At 43.0% G+C, this 20,164-nt stretch overlaps 1 protein-coding gene across 2 annotated transcripts in view; it reads left to right on the forward strand.

Moving 5' to 3' along the window:
* The first annotated feature begins 4,630 nt into the window (after positions 1–4,630).
* LOC130268873 (guanine nucleotide-binding protein subunit alpha-11-like) overlaps positions 4,631–20,164 on the forward strand; it is an 82,821-nt gene continuing 67,287 nt past the window's right edge. Inside the window, exon 1 of one of the 2 annotated variants that reach the window (XM_056518061.1) lies at positions 4,631–4,894. In XM_056518061.1, the coding sequence (XP_056374036.1) occupies positions 4,750–4,894 (145 nt within the window). In that variant the 5' untranslated portion in view covers positions 4,631–4,749. Of the gene's footprint in view, positions 4,895–19,182; positions 19,303–20,164 lie in introns of those variants that run through there. The other variant, XM_056518062.1, reaches the window with a different exon arrangement.

A 20,164-nucleotide genomic window follows, 5' to 3' on the forward strand; every position in this document is an offset into this window, starting at 1 on the left:
GCATCAAGTCTGGCAATCCAGTGAGCCTCCTTCTGCAACAGCATCTAAGGCTGGGTTCACACCACGTTTTTCAAATACGGTTACCGTATACGGTTTTCCGCTAAAAAACGTATGGCAAAAACCGTATGCAACCGTATACAACCGTATGACTCCAAATTAAAGCATATACGGTTTTTCCCCGTAAGGTTCTATCCGTTTGCATCAGTTTTTGCCAATTTTTGCTATTTTGTTGGAATAAGTTTTCCAGCAATTTAATAAAGTTACTATTGTTCTATTGAAATTCCAATCTGCCCATGTGTCAACTCCAAAAACGGATTAGAAAAACCGTGTGCAACCGTATTCTGAAATTCTGTGTACGGTTCTCATAGACAACAATGTTAAAAGAACCGCATACGGTTCGCATACGGTTTTCCAACCGGAGGCAAAAACGTGGTCGACAGCGTTTTTGCCTACGGTTGAAAAATCGGCAAAACCGTACACAACATTTGGAATACAGTTTACAATGCATTCTCTATGCATACGGTTTCGGATACGGTCGTATACGTTTTTTTTCCAGATACCGGATAATACGGTTACCGTATTTGAAAAACGTGGTGTGAACCCAGCCTTACTTCGGTCTCCACCATACGTAGGTGGGGGAACTTTATCAACACCAGCAAATTTAAGGGCATTAAATTTGGGCAGTAAACCTCAGAGCCCCACTCCCAGTCCAAACGGGGCGCAAATGCTCACGGAGCCGGACGTGGAGCTGCCTGAGGGTCTTGCCCACATAAGTAAGTGGCTGTCTCCTCTAACATTTGACACTATGGGGAGAATTCATCATTTATGGTCTAGTCTCGGTGCAGGTTTTGATGTGCATGGGACAAATCCTTCAAATGTCGCACGTGCATGTGCAATAAATTTCTGACTTTTTGCAAGAAGTCGTACTTGATAGATTACTAACCACTGCAAAAACTCTTCTAAAGCAGTCCACAATATGGTTATGATTCTGAAATGCTCTAAATGAAAAGCCGCAAGGAAATCGGCTGCGACAATTTATGAGACAAATTTAGGGTAAACAGTTTGACAAATTCCTCCCTTTATGCTTGTTACACTCCTCAATGAATGATACATAACAGTGGTAAAGACCCATTGGGGGAGATTTATCAAAACCTGTGGAGAAGAAAAGTTGACCAGTTGCCCAGAGCAACCAATCAGCTCGCTGCTTTCATATTTCAGAGGCCTTGTATAAAATGAAAGAAGCGACTTTTCCTCCCACAGATTTTGATAAAACTCTCCCATTGACTTCAGATGTATATAGACCTATTTCTAAACAGATACTAAACTGTTGGCTATGATTGTGGCCAAGGTGGTTATTAAGGTGTTAAATACTCTAATTCATAAAGAAATAAGCAGGATTTAGTCCTGGGAAATCTTCTAGTATCAATCTTATATACTCATTTATGAATATGCAGATTTGCTGAGAGGGAGTGGAAAGAGAGTGTCTGATCATGGGGGGTCCGACCACTGGGATCCCCGCGATAAGTCACTTGTCCCCTATCCTGTGGATAGGGTATAAGTTGTCCAATGCTGGATTTCTTCTTTAAGCCCTGTGATATTTCTTAATTTCTGAATTCCATTGTGTATCTATACATTATAATGACTACTTGCTTTCCTTTGCAGGTATTGTATTATTTGCATTGTAAAAGAGACCCTAACAGGGCAATGTGCCAGTCAACTAAGCATACATAGTCTTAAAGTAATTGAGATAGAACAGGCTATTTATGGCATGGCATGATATAATCTGTAACACCCACATTATGCCATAACTGTGACAAGGACATGTATCATGGTTAGAATTGGTCACTGATGGATTGTGGCCGTTGTGGTTGAGGATCTATAGTATGTGATGTGGGAAATACAGATATTAGCTGGTAATGCAGTGACCAGATTGCCTTTCATTGGTCCTATTCCACATAAGGCTCATCTCCCATCTATTGTACCACTCTAGGAAAGTCTTTTGGGCTCTCTTATAAGAAGTACTGATGTGAACCCAATGTCTACATAAGGCTGCTTTCACAAGGCCACAATGATGTATTACAGTTGCAACACAAAGTTCTGAACCATAATTTGCTTGCTATATAGGACACAATGGAGAGCTACAAATAGGTCAAAAGTCTAGACATTACATGTAACGTTTATTTTAATTTTATGTACAGTATGTGAAAACATATAATACATATTTTATCTTCATTCTAACAATATATAAAGATAAAATTGTGATGCAAGTAATACATATGCTATTTCTTTCTGCAGGCCTTATACCTGGTGTTGCCCGTTGTGCAGAAGCAACATTCAGCAGTCGTTTACTGCATACTAGTTTCTGACATTAAGGGGGTACTCTGGCCGTAAGACATCTTATCCCCTATCCTAATGATAGGGGATAAGATGTCTGATCGCGGGGGCCCAGCAGCTGGGGACCCCCACATCTCTCCTGCAGATGTTCGCTCCGTGTCTGAAGGGGGCGCAGTTTTGTGACGTCACGACTCGGGCCTCTTGTGAAGCCCCCTCAATGCAAGTCTATGGGAGGGGGTGTGACGGCCATGTGTAGCCTCCATACCATCACGCCCCCTCCCATAGACTTGCATTGTGGGTGCGGGGTGTGATGGCACAAGAGGGCGGAGCCGTGACGTCCCAAATCTCCGGCCCCGTAGTCGTGACCCTTCAGACACGGTGCAAACATCGCTCTGTGCAGATTCCACAGGTGGATGTCTACATTAGCGATTGCGGGGATCCCCAGAGGCGGGACCCCGCAATCAGACATCTTATCCCCTATCCCTTGGATAGGGGACAAGATGTCTTGGGGCCAGAGTACCACTTTAACTTGAGAAACTTTCTCCAATACCTCAATTTTAGTGATCAGTAGTGGTCTCAGCAATTGCCTCTGCCCCACAGGTAAAACTTCTGAAATGCCACTATGTTATAATCCAGGAAAAGAAAGTGTTCCCTAGCATCCATAGTCAATCTTCCATTTTTTACTGATCCAATGATAGCCAGAGAGAAGAGCAGTATTTGTAAATGTCCTGCAAGCTCACAGGGGATGGTGTTAACCCATAAATGTTCTTCTGACAAATGCTATTGAATAAAGCATTGAAGATAAATGCTGTGGTTATGCTTGCTTTTCTTAGATTATGGCATTGGGAATGATGGCCAACCCATAATTTGTAAGCAAAGAATTTTGAGGTTGTTGTCCAGTCTTACACGCTTTGTTTTCACTATTTAAAGCTTGTTTTTTTTTTTTTAATAACATAAATGAAGTGTTTCAACCACGGCACAAAGCTGAGGCCGACATGCCCCCTTCATGCATCTCTATGGGAGAGCTGGAGAGACAGCGTTCATGTATCTCGGCTCTCCCATAGAGATGCATGTTGACCACCACTTTGTGATGTGGTTAATACACTTCATTCATGTGGAGAGCTGGGATGGCAGGCAGGAGATTGTGGAGGTTCTCAGCAGTTAGACCATTGTAATCTGACATTTATCCCCTGTCCTGCTGATTGGGGACTACTCCTTTAACATTAAGTTGTAGTTTGTGAATTCATGAAAATCAACTATAGATGTGTTTAGATATGTTAAAAAAAATATTTAAGGTATCCTTACCTTTTCACGCATGGATGGATTCATAATTTGGATGTAACATACAGACCTGTATTTTTCAGGATCCCCTGACTTCTATGGGTAACATATGTACCAAATGTATGTAACCAAAAACTAGTGGACAGATGGAAGAAAGCATGACTGAATGATAGGACTACTTGGAGTTTGTTTGTAGCTTGTTACCATGGAGAAGCAGGTTTGCATATGAGCTGTAGGCACATAAGTCATATTATAATACTTACAAAGGTGTCCAAAGGTTGACGCTGAGGATACTTACCATTTGTATAGGACAATTGCTAAAGAATTAAATGAGAAAATGTAGTATCTTCGTTCTTACGTCATATATGTATTTTCTTGAAAGCAACACCTGCCAATGAAAAGCTAACCATGTAACTATGCAGAGCATTGTCATCAGTATCACTTTTGTTGGAGGAGTAAGCTGACAAATATTTTCTCTGTTTTGTGTTTTTTTTTTACTCTATTTGTCATAATATCCTCATTCTACCAGCAGAGAGGGAGGTAGAAGTATGCTCATAACCTGTTTAGCTGGCTTATATGAAGAGGAATACATAGCACAGGTGCGGTCGAGAACTATCAGCTCGAAAAACTTGTTTCACCATCCAGTCTCCTCTTGAGTCTGGCTACAGTCTCTGAAACACTTCAAGTATCTCTCTTGTAGGCAGCCAACTGGTCAGAAGGACAGGTATAAGTGGATTACTGGGTAAACAGTAACTGTACCTTTTCTGAACTATGCAACCATCCTTCTATACATCTGTTCCAGATCCTTCCTAAGAAAACATCACGTCTGGATTCTTCTTTGGATAACTAAACCAAGCAACAGTCCTATATATTCATTATTCTTAACCAAGGATTTATTCACTTCCATTTAACGAGAGAAGATATAAGCCATGCAATTTTGGCTTTGGAAACCTCAAATGGAGCCTAAAAATGCCAGATGAAGCTCATTTATCGTAACAGACCAAGGAACCTTGAAACCATAAGAGTAGAGATATCAGTTTACTTTACCAAGATAACTAGAAATGGACAAGTAATGAGGTTGACTGCGCCTTGAATCGGAGGACTCAAAAAGAATCTACCAGTGTAAGCACTGATATGCTGTGGTGGTGTGGCTGGTGCTTTTGCCCTCCCTGCTTGTCTGAGGATGACAAAATGGCATTGTCTGTCAATAGAGAGATTGATAGAATGCTTAAACAACACAAAAGGACTGACAGGAGGGAGCTGAAACTCCTGCTTTTGGGTAAGTGTTACTGGTGATAACATCAGCTACTTACACAATCAAATTTACACACAGTACTGAAGCATGGTAAGACTCAAATGTATGACATACAAAGACACACAATGGGGGTCTATGTTTGGGGGATAAGAATGAAGATTTACCCAGTGTATAGGCTAAATGTACCTCATAAGTAAGGCGCGACTATAGTCTATGAGATGTTGTTTGTTGACAAATTTTTAAAGTAGAAGGACCAAAGAAAAATGTATATTTGTTTTAGGTAAAGTGTAAAAAAACACTACAAAAATATTACCACCACTAAGGGCCCAATTCCACTGTGGAAAATACAGTGCAGCAGCCTCTTATTGTTTTCAATGGCATTCTACTATGAAAGAGTGTTCATTCTTTTGGCATAATCCACTTGAAATTGCATTGCTGATGTCCGAAACAGATGAAATCTTCACCAAGGGTATCTCTGGAAAGAGATTCCGTAGTGTAAATGAGCCCTTCTAGTTACTATCTGAAATACAGGGATAAATGCTATAATCTGAATGTAGCACCAATAATATCTGGGTGGTCTGTTAGCCACTGTGGACTACTATGTCTTAAAAAGCAAACTCAGGTAAAAAAGGTCTTGTGCTGACATTTTTTCTATGCTATAAAGCAGTTATAAATGGTCAGATTTGTCAGCCAACCATGCAGAATCTGTAGAGTCATGTGTTTCATTGGGTATTGTTTTCAGTGGAATGAGAGGAGAATACATGATCCCACTACAGTGCCAGAAAAGATGGTCTGAGGCCAAGAGGCAGGATAATTATCCAAGGTGCTAGTACTGTGACTGGCCAATTTAGACTTAATCCAGCTACTGTTCTTCTTCTTGGCCATTGGTCAGATTATTTCTAGTTCCACAGTGGTCTATTTGTGCAGTATTGAAGATGACCCCCTCCGTGGTTCTCCTCTTTTGGGTTCCCTGTGATCAACAGGTCATACTGCTCAGCAATCACTGGCCACAGTAATCTTCTGCCTCTGACAGTGATTGGCTGAGTGGCAATCTAACCTATTGGTAACTAAATGCTTTTTTTCCCCCTAATATATACTTGACAGAAATTCAATTTAAAAAAAACCCTATCCCGGAGTATTCCTTTAAACACTTAAAAGAAACTGTGGCGACATTAATGTGTATCTCATGCGTATGGAGGCCTACTGGCTATCCCCTGATGCCAGACATTGTGGATGACAAGAACTAGGCATGTTTCAGTCTTTGTTCCTGAGGGAGATTAGCCACTGCCTGAGGTTTCTGGCAGCAACTTAAAGTGCCCATACATATAAATAGCTGTAAGCCAAATGTTCGATTGACCAACAGCTATCTCTCCTGTTCCCGATATACACATTAAGATTCTGCTTAGCCAACTGTTTAAGTTGTTTTCAATAGAAAAAGTAGGAGTAAATAAGTAAGTAAGTTAAATGCATCCATTTTAAAGATCCGTTTTAATGATCCATTAACAAAACCATTAAAAACGGATATTAAATGGCCGTTACAAAATCCCACTATAGTCTATGGGATTTTTACATTACCCGTTTTAACCCATCATAGCCCATTATTAATAATAGATTATTAATAAAAAAATGAAATTCCCTTTGAAGCTAGGCACACCTACCCCTTATACAGATGTATTTTTATGTCCACAAGTTCCAGCCCAACCACGAATCTAATGACCTGAACTGACATCTGCCTTAAGCTAGTCTCTTAATACTAACTATTGTAGCACAGGTCAAGTCAGGGCTAAAGTTTGTTATGTTGGGTACACATTAATAATATACAAAAATTATATTCATAATAATGACAATAATAAAAGTTTCAAATCAATAAACTATAAACAAACAAGCTCCCTTGCACTTAGGGAAACTGACAGCAGCATCACCCGCACTAACCTAAACATACAGGATAATAGTGCGGGGGTTTAGAATTCAGTTCACCTGATAAAAATAAGTTGTGCCATTCCTTCATAATATGTTTTAACCCCTTAAAAGGGTACTCCAAAGGATAGGGGATAAGATGTCTAGGGGCGGAGTACCCCTTTAAGGACTCCTACCCTTTCAATTTTGCACCTAAAAATCCATATGATGGCTTATTTTTTGTGCTACCAATTCTACTTTGAAATGACATCAGTCATTTTCCCCAAAAATCTACAGAGAAACAAAAAGAAAAAAATAACTAAATAAATCATTGTGCGACAAAATTGAAAAAAAAAAAACACAATTTTTTTTAACTTTTGGGGGCTTCCATTTCTACGCAGTGCATTCTTCTCTTTATTCTGTAGGTCCACATGATTAAAATAATACCCTCCTTATATAGGCTTGATTTTGTCTTACTTCTGGAAAAATGCACAAAAATGAATACGTTTAAAAATGTCCTCTTCTGACCCCTATAACTTTTTTATTTTTTCTAATATGGGGATGTATGAGGGCTCATTTTTTGCACCGTGAAGTTTTTATCAGTACCATTTTTATTTTTTTTTATCTGACTTTTTGATCCCTTTTTAGAAATTTTTTTATGGTATAAAAAGGGACCAAAAATATGCTATTTTGGACTTTGGAATTATTTTTACGTGTACGCCATTGACCATGCGGTTTAATTAACAATATAATTTTATAGTTTGGACAGTCACACACGGTGATAACACACATTCAGACTTTAATTAGGGAAGGGGTTAAATCACCTTTATTAACACTTCTTTTTTTTTTTTTTGCAGTGTTATAGCCCACATAGGGGACTATAACATTGCACACACTGATTTCCTACACTGATCACTGTAGAATGGCGTTAATCAGTGTTATCATTGCTCGACTACTCCTGCCTGGATCTCAGGCACGGAGCAGTCATTCGGCAACCGGACAGCGAGGAGGCAGCACCACTGAGCTGCCGGGAAGGTTTCACTTTCACTTCAGACCAAAGTTAATAGTCGCGTCTGGAGGGTTAATACTGGGCATCACCGCGATTGGTGATGTCCGGTATTAGCCACGGGTCCCGGACGTTGATGGCCACCGGGACCAACCCGATATGACGCAGGGTCACCCCGAGACCCCGCATTCTATCGCAGGAGCCGGCGCAGGATGTAAATATACGTCCTGCGTCTAAGTGCTGTTTCTAAACAAAGGGGGCGGTATAAGGGCCAGAGAGGGTGGGATAATCATTGCCTCAAAGAGGCTGGAGAATGCCCCCATTGCTCAGAAAAGTAAATTAGCATATTTAAATTAATACAGATTACAAAACAAAGAAGTGACAGATGTTTATCATACAAGCTGCATTTTAAACAGCATCATCTGCATTATTATCCTGTATATTCAGGTTAATGTGGGCGATGCTGCTGTTAGTTTCCCTTTAATTTAATGTATAATTAATTAATGAAAGGTGATAAAACACTTTGTAATACGAGTCTTTCTCCATACCCCCTTTCACAACTCTATCATCCTCACTCACTCCTATGGAATTTGTTTGTGATACCGTGATTTAATATTTCTTCTTGGTCCTTTTCTTGACACATTGATTCTCTTGTATTTCGATAAATATGTATTGTGCATTTCATGTAAAACTCTATAAACCCTTTAAATTTAAAGTGTATTCAGCTGTTTTGGAGAAAAAAATTTATGGAAGAGATTTATCAAAACCTGTGCAGAGAAAAGTTGCCCATAGCAACCGATCAGCTTGCTACTTCAATTTTTAAAGAAACCTCTGAAAAATGAAATAAGCACTCCGATTGGCTGCTATTGGGAACTGGGCAATTTTTCCTCTGCACAGTTTTTAATAAATCTCCCCCAATATGTTGCTGGGGCCATGAAAAAAAGCTACTTGCCAACCTTGGGTTCCCCTTTGGTCCCACTGTAGTGCCCCTTCGGTTTCTTCCGGTCCCCCCATCTTCTGTCTTTTTTCTGCTTCTAAAGACGAGTGGTAAGCTGAAGTGGGACGCCGTTGCGACCAATGATTGACTGAGCAGCATGTTTTACAGTAGTTACAGATTTTTGACCAGACAGATGGTTACATTAGGTTGAAAAAGGAATAAATACAATGTGTCAATCAGGTTTCACACAAGCATACAATACTGTTAGACTTGATGGAACTAGAACCCTGCATCAGGATTGGGTAATGACGGTAATGAGGTTGTTGCGGGTGGAAGCAGGCAGTCACAGAAAACACATCGAATCCTGCAAGATCCTGTGCGGTCCCGCAAAAACTCTGAAATGCCATAGGGGACTGATAAAAAAGCACAAAGGGGTGATGAAATGTCTCACGGAAGTAATAAAATCACACAGGGGTGAGGGTAAGGGGGGGGGGCGGTACTATCTATAAAAGCTGTGACAAAATGTTTGCAGGAGGGGGCAGGATTGGACACATGTTCCGGGAGCAAGTGGAACACACACCTTGCAGGAGCTGGCGGTAATGTTTTGAAATCCAGTGGGAGCCGGGGGGGGGGGGGGGGGGGGGATTAGTGGGATTAAGAAAGCAGTCCCATGCAGGGCTCTAGCTGGAACCCGTGGCTGTAATGCAGATGTAACATTGTGACAATATTAACCCCTTCAGGACCAAGCCCATTTTGGCCTTAAGGACCAGAGCGTTTTTTGCACATCTGACCACTGTCACTTTAAACATTAATAACTCTGGAATGCTTTTAGTTATCATTCTGATTCCGAGATTGTTTTTTCGTGACATATTCTACTTTAACATGGTGGTAAAATTTTGTGGAAACTTGCATTCTTTCTTGGTGAAAAATCCTAAAATTTGATGAAAAATTTGAAAATTTTGCATTTTTCTAACTTTGAAGCTCTCTGCTTGTAAGGAAAATGTATATTACAAATAAAAAAAAATTTTATTCACATATACAATATGTCTACTTTATGTTTGCATCATAAAAGTGACGAGTTTTTACTTTTGGAAGACACCAGAGGGCTTCAAAGTTCAGCAGAAATTTTCCAATTTTTCACAAAATTTTTAAACTCACTATTTTTCAGGGACCAGTTCAGGTTTGAAGTGGATTTGAAGGGTCTTCATATTAGAAATACCCCACAAAAGACCCCATTATAAAAACTGCACCCCCCAAAGTATTCAAAATGACATTCAGTCATCATTTTAACCCTTTAGGTGTTTCACAGGAATAGAAGCAAAGTGAAGGAGAAAATTCACAATCTTCATTTTTTACACTCGCATGTTCTTGTAGACCCAATTTTTGAATTTTTACAAGGGGTAAAAGGAGAAAATGTATACTTATATTTGTAGCCCAATTTCTCTTGAGTAAGCACATACCTCATTTGTCTATGTAAAGTGTTCGGCGGGCGCAGTAGAGGGCTCAGAAGGGAAAGAGCGACAAGGGGATTTTGGAGAGTACGTTTTTCTGAAATGGTTTTTGGGGGGCATGTTGCATTTAGGAAGCCCCTATGGTGCCAGAACAGCAAAAAACCCTCACATGGCATACCATTTTGGAAACTAGACCCCTTGAGGAACATAACAAGGAATAAAGTGAGCCTTAATACCCCACAGGTGTTTCACGACTTTGCATATGTAAAAAAAAATAATCTTTTTTTTCACTAAAATGTGTGTTTCCCCCCAAATTTCACATTTTTCCAAGGGTTAATAGCAGGAAATACCCCCCAATATTTGTAACCCCTTCTCTTCTGAGTATGGAGGTACCCCATAAGTTGACCTGAAGTGCACTACAGGCGAACTACAATGCTCAGAAGAGAAGGAGTCATATTTGGCTTTTTGAGAGCAAATTTTGCTCGGGGGCATGTCGCATTTAGGAAGCCCCTATGGTGCCAGAACAGCAAAAAAAAAACACATGGCATACCAGTTTGGAAACTAGACCCCTTGAGGAATGTAATAAGGAATAAAGTGAGCCTTAATACCCCACAGGTGTTTCACGACTTTTGCATATGTAAAAAAAAAATTATTTTTTTTCACTAAAATGTTTGTTTCCCCCAAAATTTCACATTTTTCCAAGGGTTAATAGCAGAAAATATCCCCCGAAATTTGTAACCCCTTCTCTTCTGAGTATGGAGGTACCCCATAAGTTGACCTGAAGTGCACTACGGGCGAACTACAATGCTCAGAAGAGAAGGAGTCATATTTGGCTTTTTGAGAGCAAATTTTGCTTGGGGGGCATGTCGCATTTAGGAAGCCCCTATGGTGCCAGGACAGCAAAAAAAAAAAAACACATGGCATACCATTTTGGAAACTAGACCCCTTGAGGAACGTAACAAGGGGTACACTGGTGTCTGACAGATCTTTGGAACAGTGGGCTGTACAAGTTTTCATTTTCACGGACCACTGTTCCAAAGATCAGTCAGACACCTATGGGGGGTAAATTCTCACTGCACCCCTCATTACATTCCGTGAGGGGTGTCGTTTCCGAAATGGGGTCACATGTGGGGTTTTGTTTTTTTGGCGTTTGTCAAAACCGCTGTAACAATCAGCCACCCCTGTGCAAATCACCTCAAATGTACATGGTGCGCTCTCCCTTCTGGGCCTTGTTGTGCGCCCCCAGAGCACTTTGCGCCCACATATGGAGTATCTCCGTAGTCGGGAGAAATTGCGTTACAAATTTTGGGGGGCTTTTTTACCTTTTACCTCTTGTGAAAATGTAAAGTATAGGGCAACATCAGCATGTTAGTGTAAAAAAGTAAAAATTTTTACACTAACATTCTGGTGTAGACCCCAACATTTCCTTTTCATGAAGGGTTAAAGAAGAAAATACCCCCCAAACCTTGTAACACAATTTCTCCCGAGTACGGCGATACCCCATATGTGACCCTAAACTGTTGCCTTGAAATACGACAGGGCTCCAAAGTGAGAGCGCCATGTGCATTTGAGGCCTAAATTAGGGATTTGCATAGGGGTGGACATAGGGGTATTCTACGCCAGTGATTCCCAAACAGGGTGCCTCCAGCTGTTGCAAAACTCCCAGCATGCGTGGACAGTCAACGGCTGTCCGGCAATACTGGGAGTTGTTGTTTTTCAACAGCTGGAGGCTCTGCTTTGGAAACAGTGGTGTACCGGACGTTCTTATTGGGGGAGGGGGGCTGTGTAGGGGTATGTGTATATGTAGTGTTTTTAACTTTTTATTTTATTTTGTGTAGGTGTAGTGTAGTGTTTTTAGGGTACAGTCACATGGGCGGGGGATTACAGTGAGTTTCCCAGCGCAAAATTTGCTGCATCTCAAACTTGCAGCGAGAAACCCACTGTAAAAGCCTCGCCCATGTGAATGTACCCTGTACATTCACAGGGGGGGGGGGGGGGGGGGGGGTGCACCAGCTGTTGCAAAACCACAACTCCCAGCATGCATGGTCTGTTAGTGCATGCTGGGAGTTATAGTTTTGCAACAGCTGGAGGCACACAGGTTAGGAAACACTGAGTTAGAAACAGACAATGTTTCCCAACCAGTGTGTCTCCAGTTGTTGCAAAACTACAACTCCCAGCATGCCCAGACAGCTGAAGGGCATGCTGGGAGTTGTAGTTCGGCTACATCTGAAGGGCCAGATGTTGCTGAACTAAAACTCCCAGCATGCCTGGACAGTCAGTGCATACTGGGAGTTGTAGTTTTGCAACAGCTGGAAGAGCACAGATTGGAGACCATTATACAATGGTCTCCAAACTGGGGCCCTCCAGATGTTGCAAAACTACAACTCCCAGCATGCATGGTCTGTTAGTGCATGCTGAGAGTTATAGTTTTGCAACAGCTGGAGGCACACAGGTTAGGAAACACTGAGTTAGAAACAATGTTTCCCAACCAGTGTGTCTCCAGTTGTTGCGAAAATACAACTCCCAGCATGCCCAGACAGCTGAAGGGCATGCTGGGAGTTGTAGTTCGGCAATATCTGAAGGGCCAGATGTTGCTGAACTAAAACTCCCAGCATGCCTGGACAGTCAGTGCATGCTGGGAGTTGTAGTTTTGCAACAGCTGGAAGAGCACAGATTGGAGACCATTATACAATGGTCTCCAAACTGGGGCCCTCCAGATGTTGCAAAACTACAACTCCCAGCATGCCCAGACAGCCAAAGGCTGTCTAGGCATGCTGGGAGTTGTAGTTTTCAGACTCCTAGAAGCAGCAGTGAAGTTCTTCACTGCTGCTTCTGAGGACCATATACTCACCTGCCGGTCCCGTCGCTGCTCGTCCACGTGGCCGGTCCCGCGCTGCTCCTCGGTCCCGCCTCTGGTTCGGGTAAGGCTGCCGGTCCCCACGTGTTCCCCCACCTATGCCGCGAGCCCCCGCAGCCATCGTCCCCCGTTCTGCCCGACTTCCAAGGACGGGCAGTGCGGGGGATCTGAACTTTCACCCTAGATCACTGTGATTGGTCCACAGGGACCAATCACAGTGATCGCTGACCAGGACCATCAATGGATGGTCCTGGGGGTGAAGCAGAAGTTGTCCCCTGCTGGAAACAGCGGGACTTCTGCCAGTTAACCTGTGCGATCGCCAGGTTAACTGAATGTCATTTATAAACGCCGGGATGCGCGAACGCACTGCACAACCCGGCGTTTATATATGACATTCTGCGGGAAGGGGTTAAAAGAGTTTTACCATGATCCACTTTCTACAACAAACTTAATATTTCATTAGGTTAAAAAGACTAACATGTCTGTTTAATGCAGACATGACCGTATTTCCTTGTCTCTGCCTTCTTTTTTATCTTCTCCCCTTTTCATATGAAAATCTGTGTGGTGGGTGGAGCTTCTTACCGTCACATGATTTGCATTATATTTCATTTCCCAGCAGTCATTAGTGCAGAAACTCAATTCTGTGCTGCAGTGTAAGCCATACATAGTGAATGTAAACTTTAGGCTAGGTTTCCATGAAGCTTCTGATGACCCGTGTATCAGCTGTATACTGCAGTCTATGTAGATACAGTAACGCCCCGACCTACGATGGCCCCGACATATGATAAAATCGACATACGATGGCCTCTCAGAGGCCATCGCATGTCGATGTCAGCATTGACATACGATGCTTTTACATGTCGGGGCCATCGCATTAACTGCTATCCGACAGCGCAAAATGCTTAAGCTGCTGTCTGATAGCAGTTTAAGCATCCCTGGCAGGTTCGCTTACCTATTCCCGATGCTCCGGGTCCACTTCGCGAACCTCCGGCGTCTTGCGCATCTTCTCCAGGGTCCGGGCCTTGCTTTCCGGTGTCGTTATTACGTCACTACGCACGCCGCGCCGGCGCAGCAGCGTAATAACGTCACCAGAAAGCGAGGCCCGGACCCTGCAGAAGATGCGGAAGAAGCCGGAGGATCGCGAAGAAGACACCGGAGCAGCGGGACAGCATCGGGAGCCCCTGGGACAACATCGGGAGCGGTGAGGACCTAGTCCGGAGTGGCGGGGACAGGTGAGTACAGCTTCCTATACTTTACATTGCACGGATCCCTCAACATACGATGGATTTGACAAACGATGGGTCGTTTGGAACGAATTACCATCGTATGTTGAGGGACCACTGTATATATTCACTGTGCATGAGAAAAACTGAGCAACTGAGCATGTCTGACCAGAGGAGAAACCGGTCTACGGGACGTTTCCCATGGCAGCAAGCAAAAAACAAGAAAGCACACAGCCTATATTGGTAGGGCCACCTTTCAAAAACTATTGATTATTGATTTCTGATAATACTTGTATTTGCATATATATTTCCTTTCAATTAATGCATCAGTTTATGCCTATTTATCTTCGTGGCAAAACCCATTTAAAGGAGAACTCCTGCAGGAGGTTTTATTTTTCTAATTATGCCCACTGTATGGGATATATATATATAAAAAAAAATCTAATTATCTCCGGTGCTCCCACGGTCCTGCTCCGGTCCACAGCAATTATCGTCCTGAAGTTGCAGCGTAACTGTCATCTATAGAAGCACTCGGACTTGGTGTGTCATACTGCAGCTCAGTGAATTGTTGACCACAGCGATGTCCCGAGTATATGACACATTGGGTCTGGGTGCTTCCTATGGACGACAGATCACACTGCAGTTCAGGAAGATGATAACTTTGGTAGACTGGAGCAGGACACCAGAGGCACTGGAGGTAAGTAAAGATTTAACTTTTTTTATCCCACATAATTAGAGAGAAAAAAATTCCTCCAGTCGGTGTTCTCCTTTAACCCCTTAAGGACCAGGCCATTTTACACCTTAGGACTAGAGCGTTTTTTGCACATCTGACCACAGCCACTTTAAACATTAATAACTCTGGAATGCTTTTAGTTATCATTCTGATTCCGAGATTGTTTTTTGGTGACATATTCTACTTTAACATGGTGGTAAATTTTAGTGGTAACTTGCATCCTTTCTTGGTGAAAAATCCCAAAATTTTGTGAAAATTTTTTAAATTTAGCATTTTTCTCAATTTGAAGCTCTCTGCTTGTAAGGAAAATGGATATTCCAAAAAAAAAAAAAAAAAAATTATTCACATATACAATATGTCTACTTTATATTTGCATCATAAAATTGACGAGTTTTTACTTTTGGAAGACACCAGAGGGCTTCAAAGTTCAGCAGCAATTTTCCAATTTTTCACGAAATTTTCAAACTCACTATTTTTCAGGGACCAGTTCAGGTTCGAAGTGGATTTGAAGGGTCTTCATATTAGAAATACCCCATAAAAGACCCCTTATAAAAACTGCACCCCCCAAAGTATTCAAAATGACATTCAGTGAGTGTTTTAACCCTAGGTGTTTTACAGGAATAGCAGCAAAATGAAGGAGAAAATTCACAATCTTTATTTTTTACACTTGCATGTTCTTGTAGACCCAATTTTTGAATTTTTACAAGGGGTAAAAGGAGAAAATTTATACTAGTATTTGTAGCCCAATTTCTCTCGAGTAAGGACATACCTCATATGTCTATGTAAAGTGTTCGGCGGGCGCAGTAGAGGGCTCAGAACCGAAGGAGCGACAAGGGGATTTTGGAGAGTACAGTAACCCCCCGACATGCGATGGCCCCGACATATGATAAAATCGACATACGATGGCCTCTCAAAGGCCATCGCATGTCGATGTCAGCATCGACATACGATGCTTTTATATGTCGGGGCCATCGCATTAACTGCTATCCGACAGCGCAAAATGCTTAAGCTGCTGTCGGATAGCAGTTAAAGCATCCCGGACAGGTTCACTTACATATCCCCGCTGCTCCGGTGTCTTCTTCGGGATCCTCCGGCGTCTTCTGTATCTTCTCCAGGGTCCGGGCCTCGCTTTCCAGTGTCGTTATTACGTCAGTGAGCACGTCGTGCCGGCGCAGCAGCGTAATAACGTCACCAGAAAGCGAGGCCCGGACCCTGCAGAAGATGCAGAAGATGGAGGATCCCGAAGAAGACACCGGAGCAGCGGGACAGCATCGGGAGCCCCTGGGACAGCATCTGGAGCAGTGAGGACGCGGTCCGGAGCGGCGGGGACAGGTGAGTGTAACTTCCTATACTTTACATTGCACGGATTCCTCAACATACGATGGATACGACAAATGATGGGTCGTTTGGAACGAATTACCATCGTATGTTGAGGGACCACTGTACGTTTTTCTGAAATGGTTTTTGGGGGGCATGTTGCATTTAGGAAGCCCCTATGGTGCCAGAACAGCAAAAAAAAATAAACACATGGCATACCATTTTGGAAACTAGACCCCTTGAGGAACATAACAAGGAATTAAGTGAGCCTTAATACCCCACAGGTGTTTCATGACTTTTGCATATGTAAAAAAAAAGAAAAATATATTTTCACTAAAATGTGTGTTTCCCCCCCCAAATTTCACATTTTTGCAAGGGTTAATAGCAGAAAATACCCCCAAAATTTGTAACCCCATCTCTTCTGAGTATGAAGGTACCCCATAAGTTGGCCTGAAGTGCACTACGGGCGAACTACAATGCTCAGAAGAGAAGGAGTCATATTTGGCTTTTTGAGAGCAAATTTTGGTTGGGGGGCATGTCGCATTTAGGAAGCCCCTATGGCGCCAGAACAGCAAAAAAAAAAAAAACACATGGTATACCATTTTGGAAACTAGACCCATTGAGGAAAGTAACAAGGCATAAAGTGAGCCTTAATACCCCACAGGGGTTTCAAGACTTTTGCATGTGTAAAAAAAAAAAATTTTTCATTAAAATGTGTGTTTCCCCCCAAATTTCCCATTTTTGCAAGGGTTAATAGCAGAAAATACCCCCCAAAATTTGTAACCCCATCTCTTCTGAGTATGGAGGTACCCCATAAGTTGACCTGAAGTGCACTACGGGCGAACTGCAATGCTCAGAAGAGAAGGAGTCATATTTGGCTTTTTGAGAGCAAATTTTGGTCGGGGGGCATGTCGCATTTAGGAAGCCCCTATGGTGCCAGAACAGCAAAAAAAAAAAAAAAAAAAAAAACACATGGCATACTATTTTGGAAACTAGACCCCTCACAGAATTTAATAAGGGGTGCAGTGAGTATTTACACCCCACTGGCATTTGACAGATCTTTGGAACAGTGGGCTGAGCAAATGAAAAATTTAATTTTTCATTTTCACGGACCACTGTTCCAAAAATCTGTCAGACACCTGTGGGGTGTAAATGCTCACTGTACCCCTTATTACATTACGTGAGGGGTCTAGTTTCCAAAATGGGGTCACATGTTGGGGGGTCCATTGTTCTGGCACTATGGGGGCTTTGTAAACACACGTGGCCTTCAATTACGGACACATTTTCTCTTCAAAATCCCAATGGCGCTCCTTCTCTTCTGAGCATTGTAGCTCCCCGCTGAGCACTTTGCATCCACATTTGGGGTATTTTCTTACTCAGAAGAAAGGGGGTTACAAATTTTGGGGGGCTTTTTTCCTATTTTCCCTTGTGAAAATGAAAAATTTGGGGTAACACCAGCATTTTAAGGCTCACTTTGCCCCTTGTTACATTCCGTGAGGGGGGTAGTTTCCAAAGTGGGGTCACATGTCGATATTTATTTTTTTGCGTTTATGTCAGAACCGCTGTAAAATTAGCCACCCCTGTGCAAATCACCAATTTAGGCTTCAAATGTACATAGTGCGTTCTCACTCCTGAGCCTTGTTGTGCGCCCGCAGAGCATTTTGCGCCCCACATCTGGGGTATTTCCGTACGGAGAAATTGCGTTAATTTTGGGGGTCTTTTTTTTTCCTTTTACCTCTTGTGAAAATAAAAAGTATGGGGCAACACCAGCATGTTAGTGTAAAACATTTTTTTTACACTAACAGGCTGGTGTAGACCCCAACTTTTCCTTTTCATAAGGGGTAAAAGGAGAAAAAGCCCCGCAAAATTTGTAGTGTAATTTCTCCCGAGTACGGAGATACCCCATATGTGGCCCTAAACTGTTTCCTTGAAATACGACAGGGCTCCAAAGTGAGAGAGCGCCATGCGCATTTGAGGACTAAATTAGGGATTGCATAGGGGTGGACATAGGGGTATTCTACGCCAGTGATTCCCAAACAGGGTGCCTCCAGCTAATGCTAAACTCCCAGCATGCCTGGACAGTCAGTGGCTGTCCAGAAATGCCGGGAGTTGTTGTTTTGCAACAGCTGGAGCCTCCGTTTTGGAAACGCTGCCGTACAATACGTTTAAAATTTTTATTGGGGGGACAGTGTAAGGGGTGTATATGTAGTGTATTACCCTTTATTTTGTGTTAGTGTAGTGTTTTTAGGGTACATTCACACTGGTGGAGGTTTACAGTGAGTTCCCTACTAGGAGTTTGCGCTGCGGCGAAAAATTTGCCACAGCTCATACTTGAAGCAGAAAACTTGCAGTAAACCTGCCTGTGTGAATGTACCCTGTACGTTCACATGGGGGGGAGGGGGGGGGGGGCAAACCTCCAGCTGTTTCAAAACTACAACTCCCAGCATGCACTGACAGACCATGCAGGCTGGGAGTTGTACTTTTGCAACAGCTGGACTCACACTGGTTGGAAAACCTTCAGTTAGGTTCTGTTATCTAACTCAATATTTTCCAACCAGTGTGCCTCCAGCTGTTGCAAAACTACAACTCCCAGCATGTACTGATCACCGAAGGGCATGCTGGGAGATGTAGTTATGCAACAGCTGGAGGGATTGCAACTACAACTCCCAGTATGCTGAGACAGCTGTTTGCTGTCTGTGCATGCCGGGTTTTGCAACATCTGGAGAGCTACAGTATAGAGACCACTGCAAACTGTGGCCCTCCAGATGCTGCAAAACTACAAATCCCAGCATGCCCTGACAGCAAACAGTTGTGTGGGCATGCTAGGAGTTGTAGTTTTGCAAGATCTGGAGGGCTATAGTTCAGAGACTACCATATAGTGGTCTCAAACTGTAGCCCTCCAGCTGTTGCTAGGCAACTTACCGCCTTCCGTCAGACCCAGGGAGTCTGCTGCATGGCATCGCCGCCTGCCGATCTCTGACACCGATCGTTGCACGCAGCCTCCGCAGATCGGTAAGTGGACTCCGGCGCCAGTCCTCTGTCGTTTCCCCATTCTGCCCCGCCTATTGTGGGAGGGCAGGATGGGGAAAACGAAAGTTAACCCCCCCGCCCCCGATCTGCTATTGGTGGTCGCGTCTAGACCCCCAATAGCAGGGATAGGAGGGGTGTCACCTCTGCCACCTCACTCCTATCTCTTCAGGGGGATTGTGGGTGTCTTAGACACCCGCGATCCCCCTTATATTCCGGGTCACCATAGACCCGTAATGACCCGGAATCGCGCAAATCGCAAGTGTGAATTCACTTGCGATTTGCACCAATTACCGACATGGGGGGATCTGATGACCCCCCTGGGCATTTGCACGGGGTGCCTGCTGATAGATATCAGCAGTCACCCCGGTCCGGTCCCCGCCCGGCACGCGGCGGGGACCGAAATTCCCACGGACGTATGAGTACGTGCATGGTCCTTAAGACCCAGGGTGCAGGGACGTACTCATTTGTGCTTGGTCCTTAAGGGGTTAAGCTTATGTGAAGCTTATGTGAAACTGGGCTAACAATAACATTTGTACATGACAGACTCCCATAATTGGCCATAATGGCCATAATGTATGGGCATGTTGTGAAATAGAAAAAAACACAAGATAAGATTTATGCCGTTACCCAGTTAAGGAAAATTATAGAAAAACCCTTTGAATTTCCTTATGTCAACCTTCTTATCAACAAGGAAGTGCTATCGGGGATTATTCTGTGACAAGTGAGTAACTGTCCAAGGTGTTTTCTATATGAGGAAATGGAGAAATGAAATGTAAAAAGACAATTGTAAATACTTGACTATACATTACAAGACACAGGGGGCTCTGCACAATATGTCCGCTCC

Source organism: Hyla sarda, chromosome 1 (assembly GCF_029499605.1).
Source record: "Hyla sarda isolate aHylSar1 chromosome 1, aHylSar1.hap1, whole genome shotgun sequence".
Classification (NCBI taxonomy): Eukaryota; Metazoa; Chordata; class Amphibia; order Anura; family Hylidae; genus Hyla; species Hyla sarda.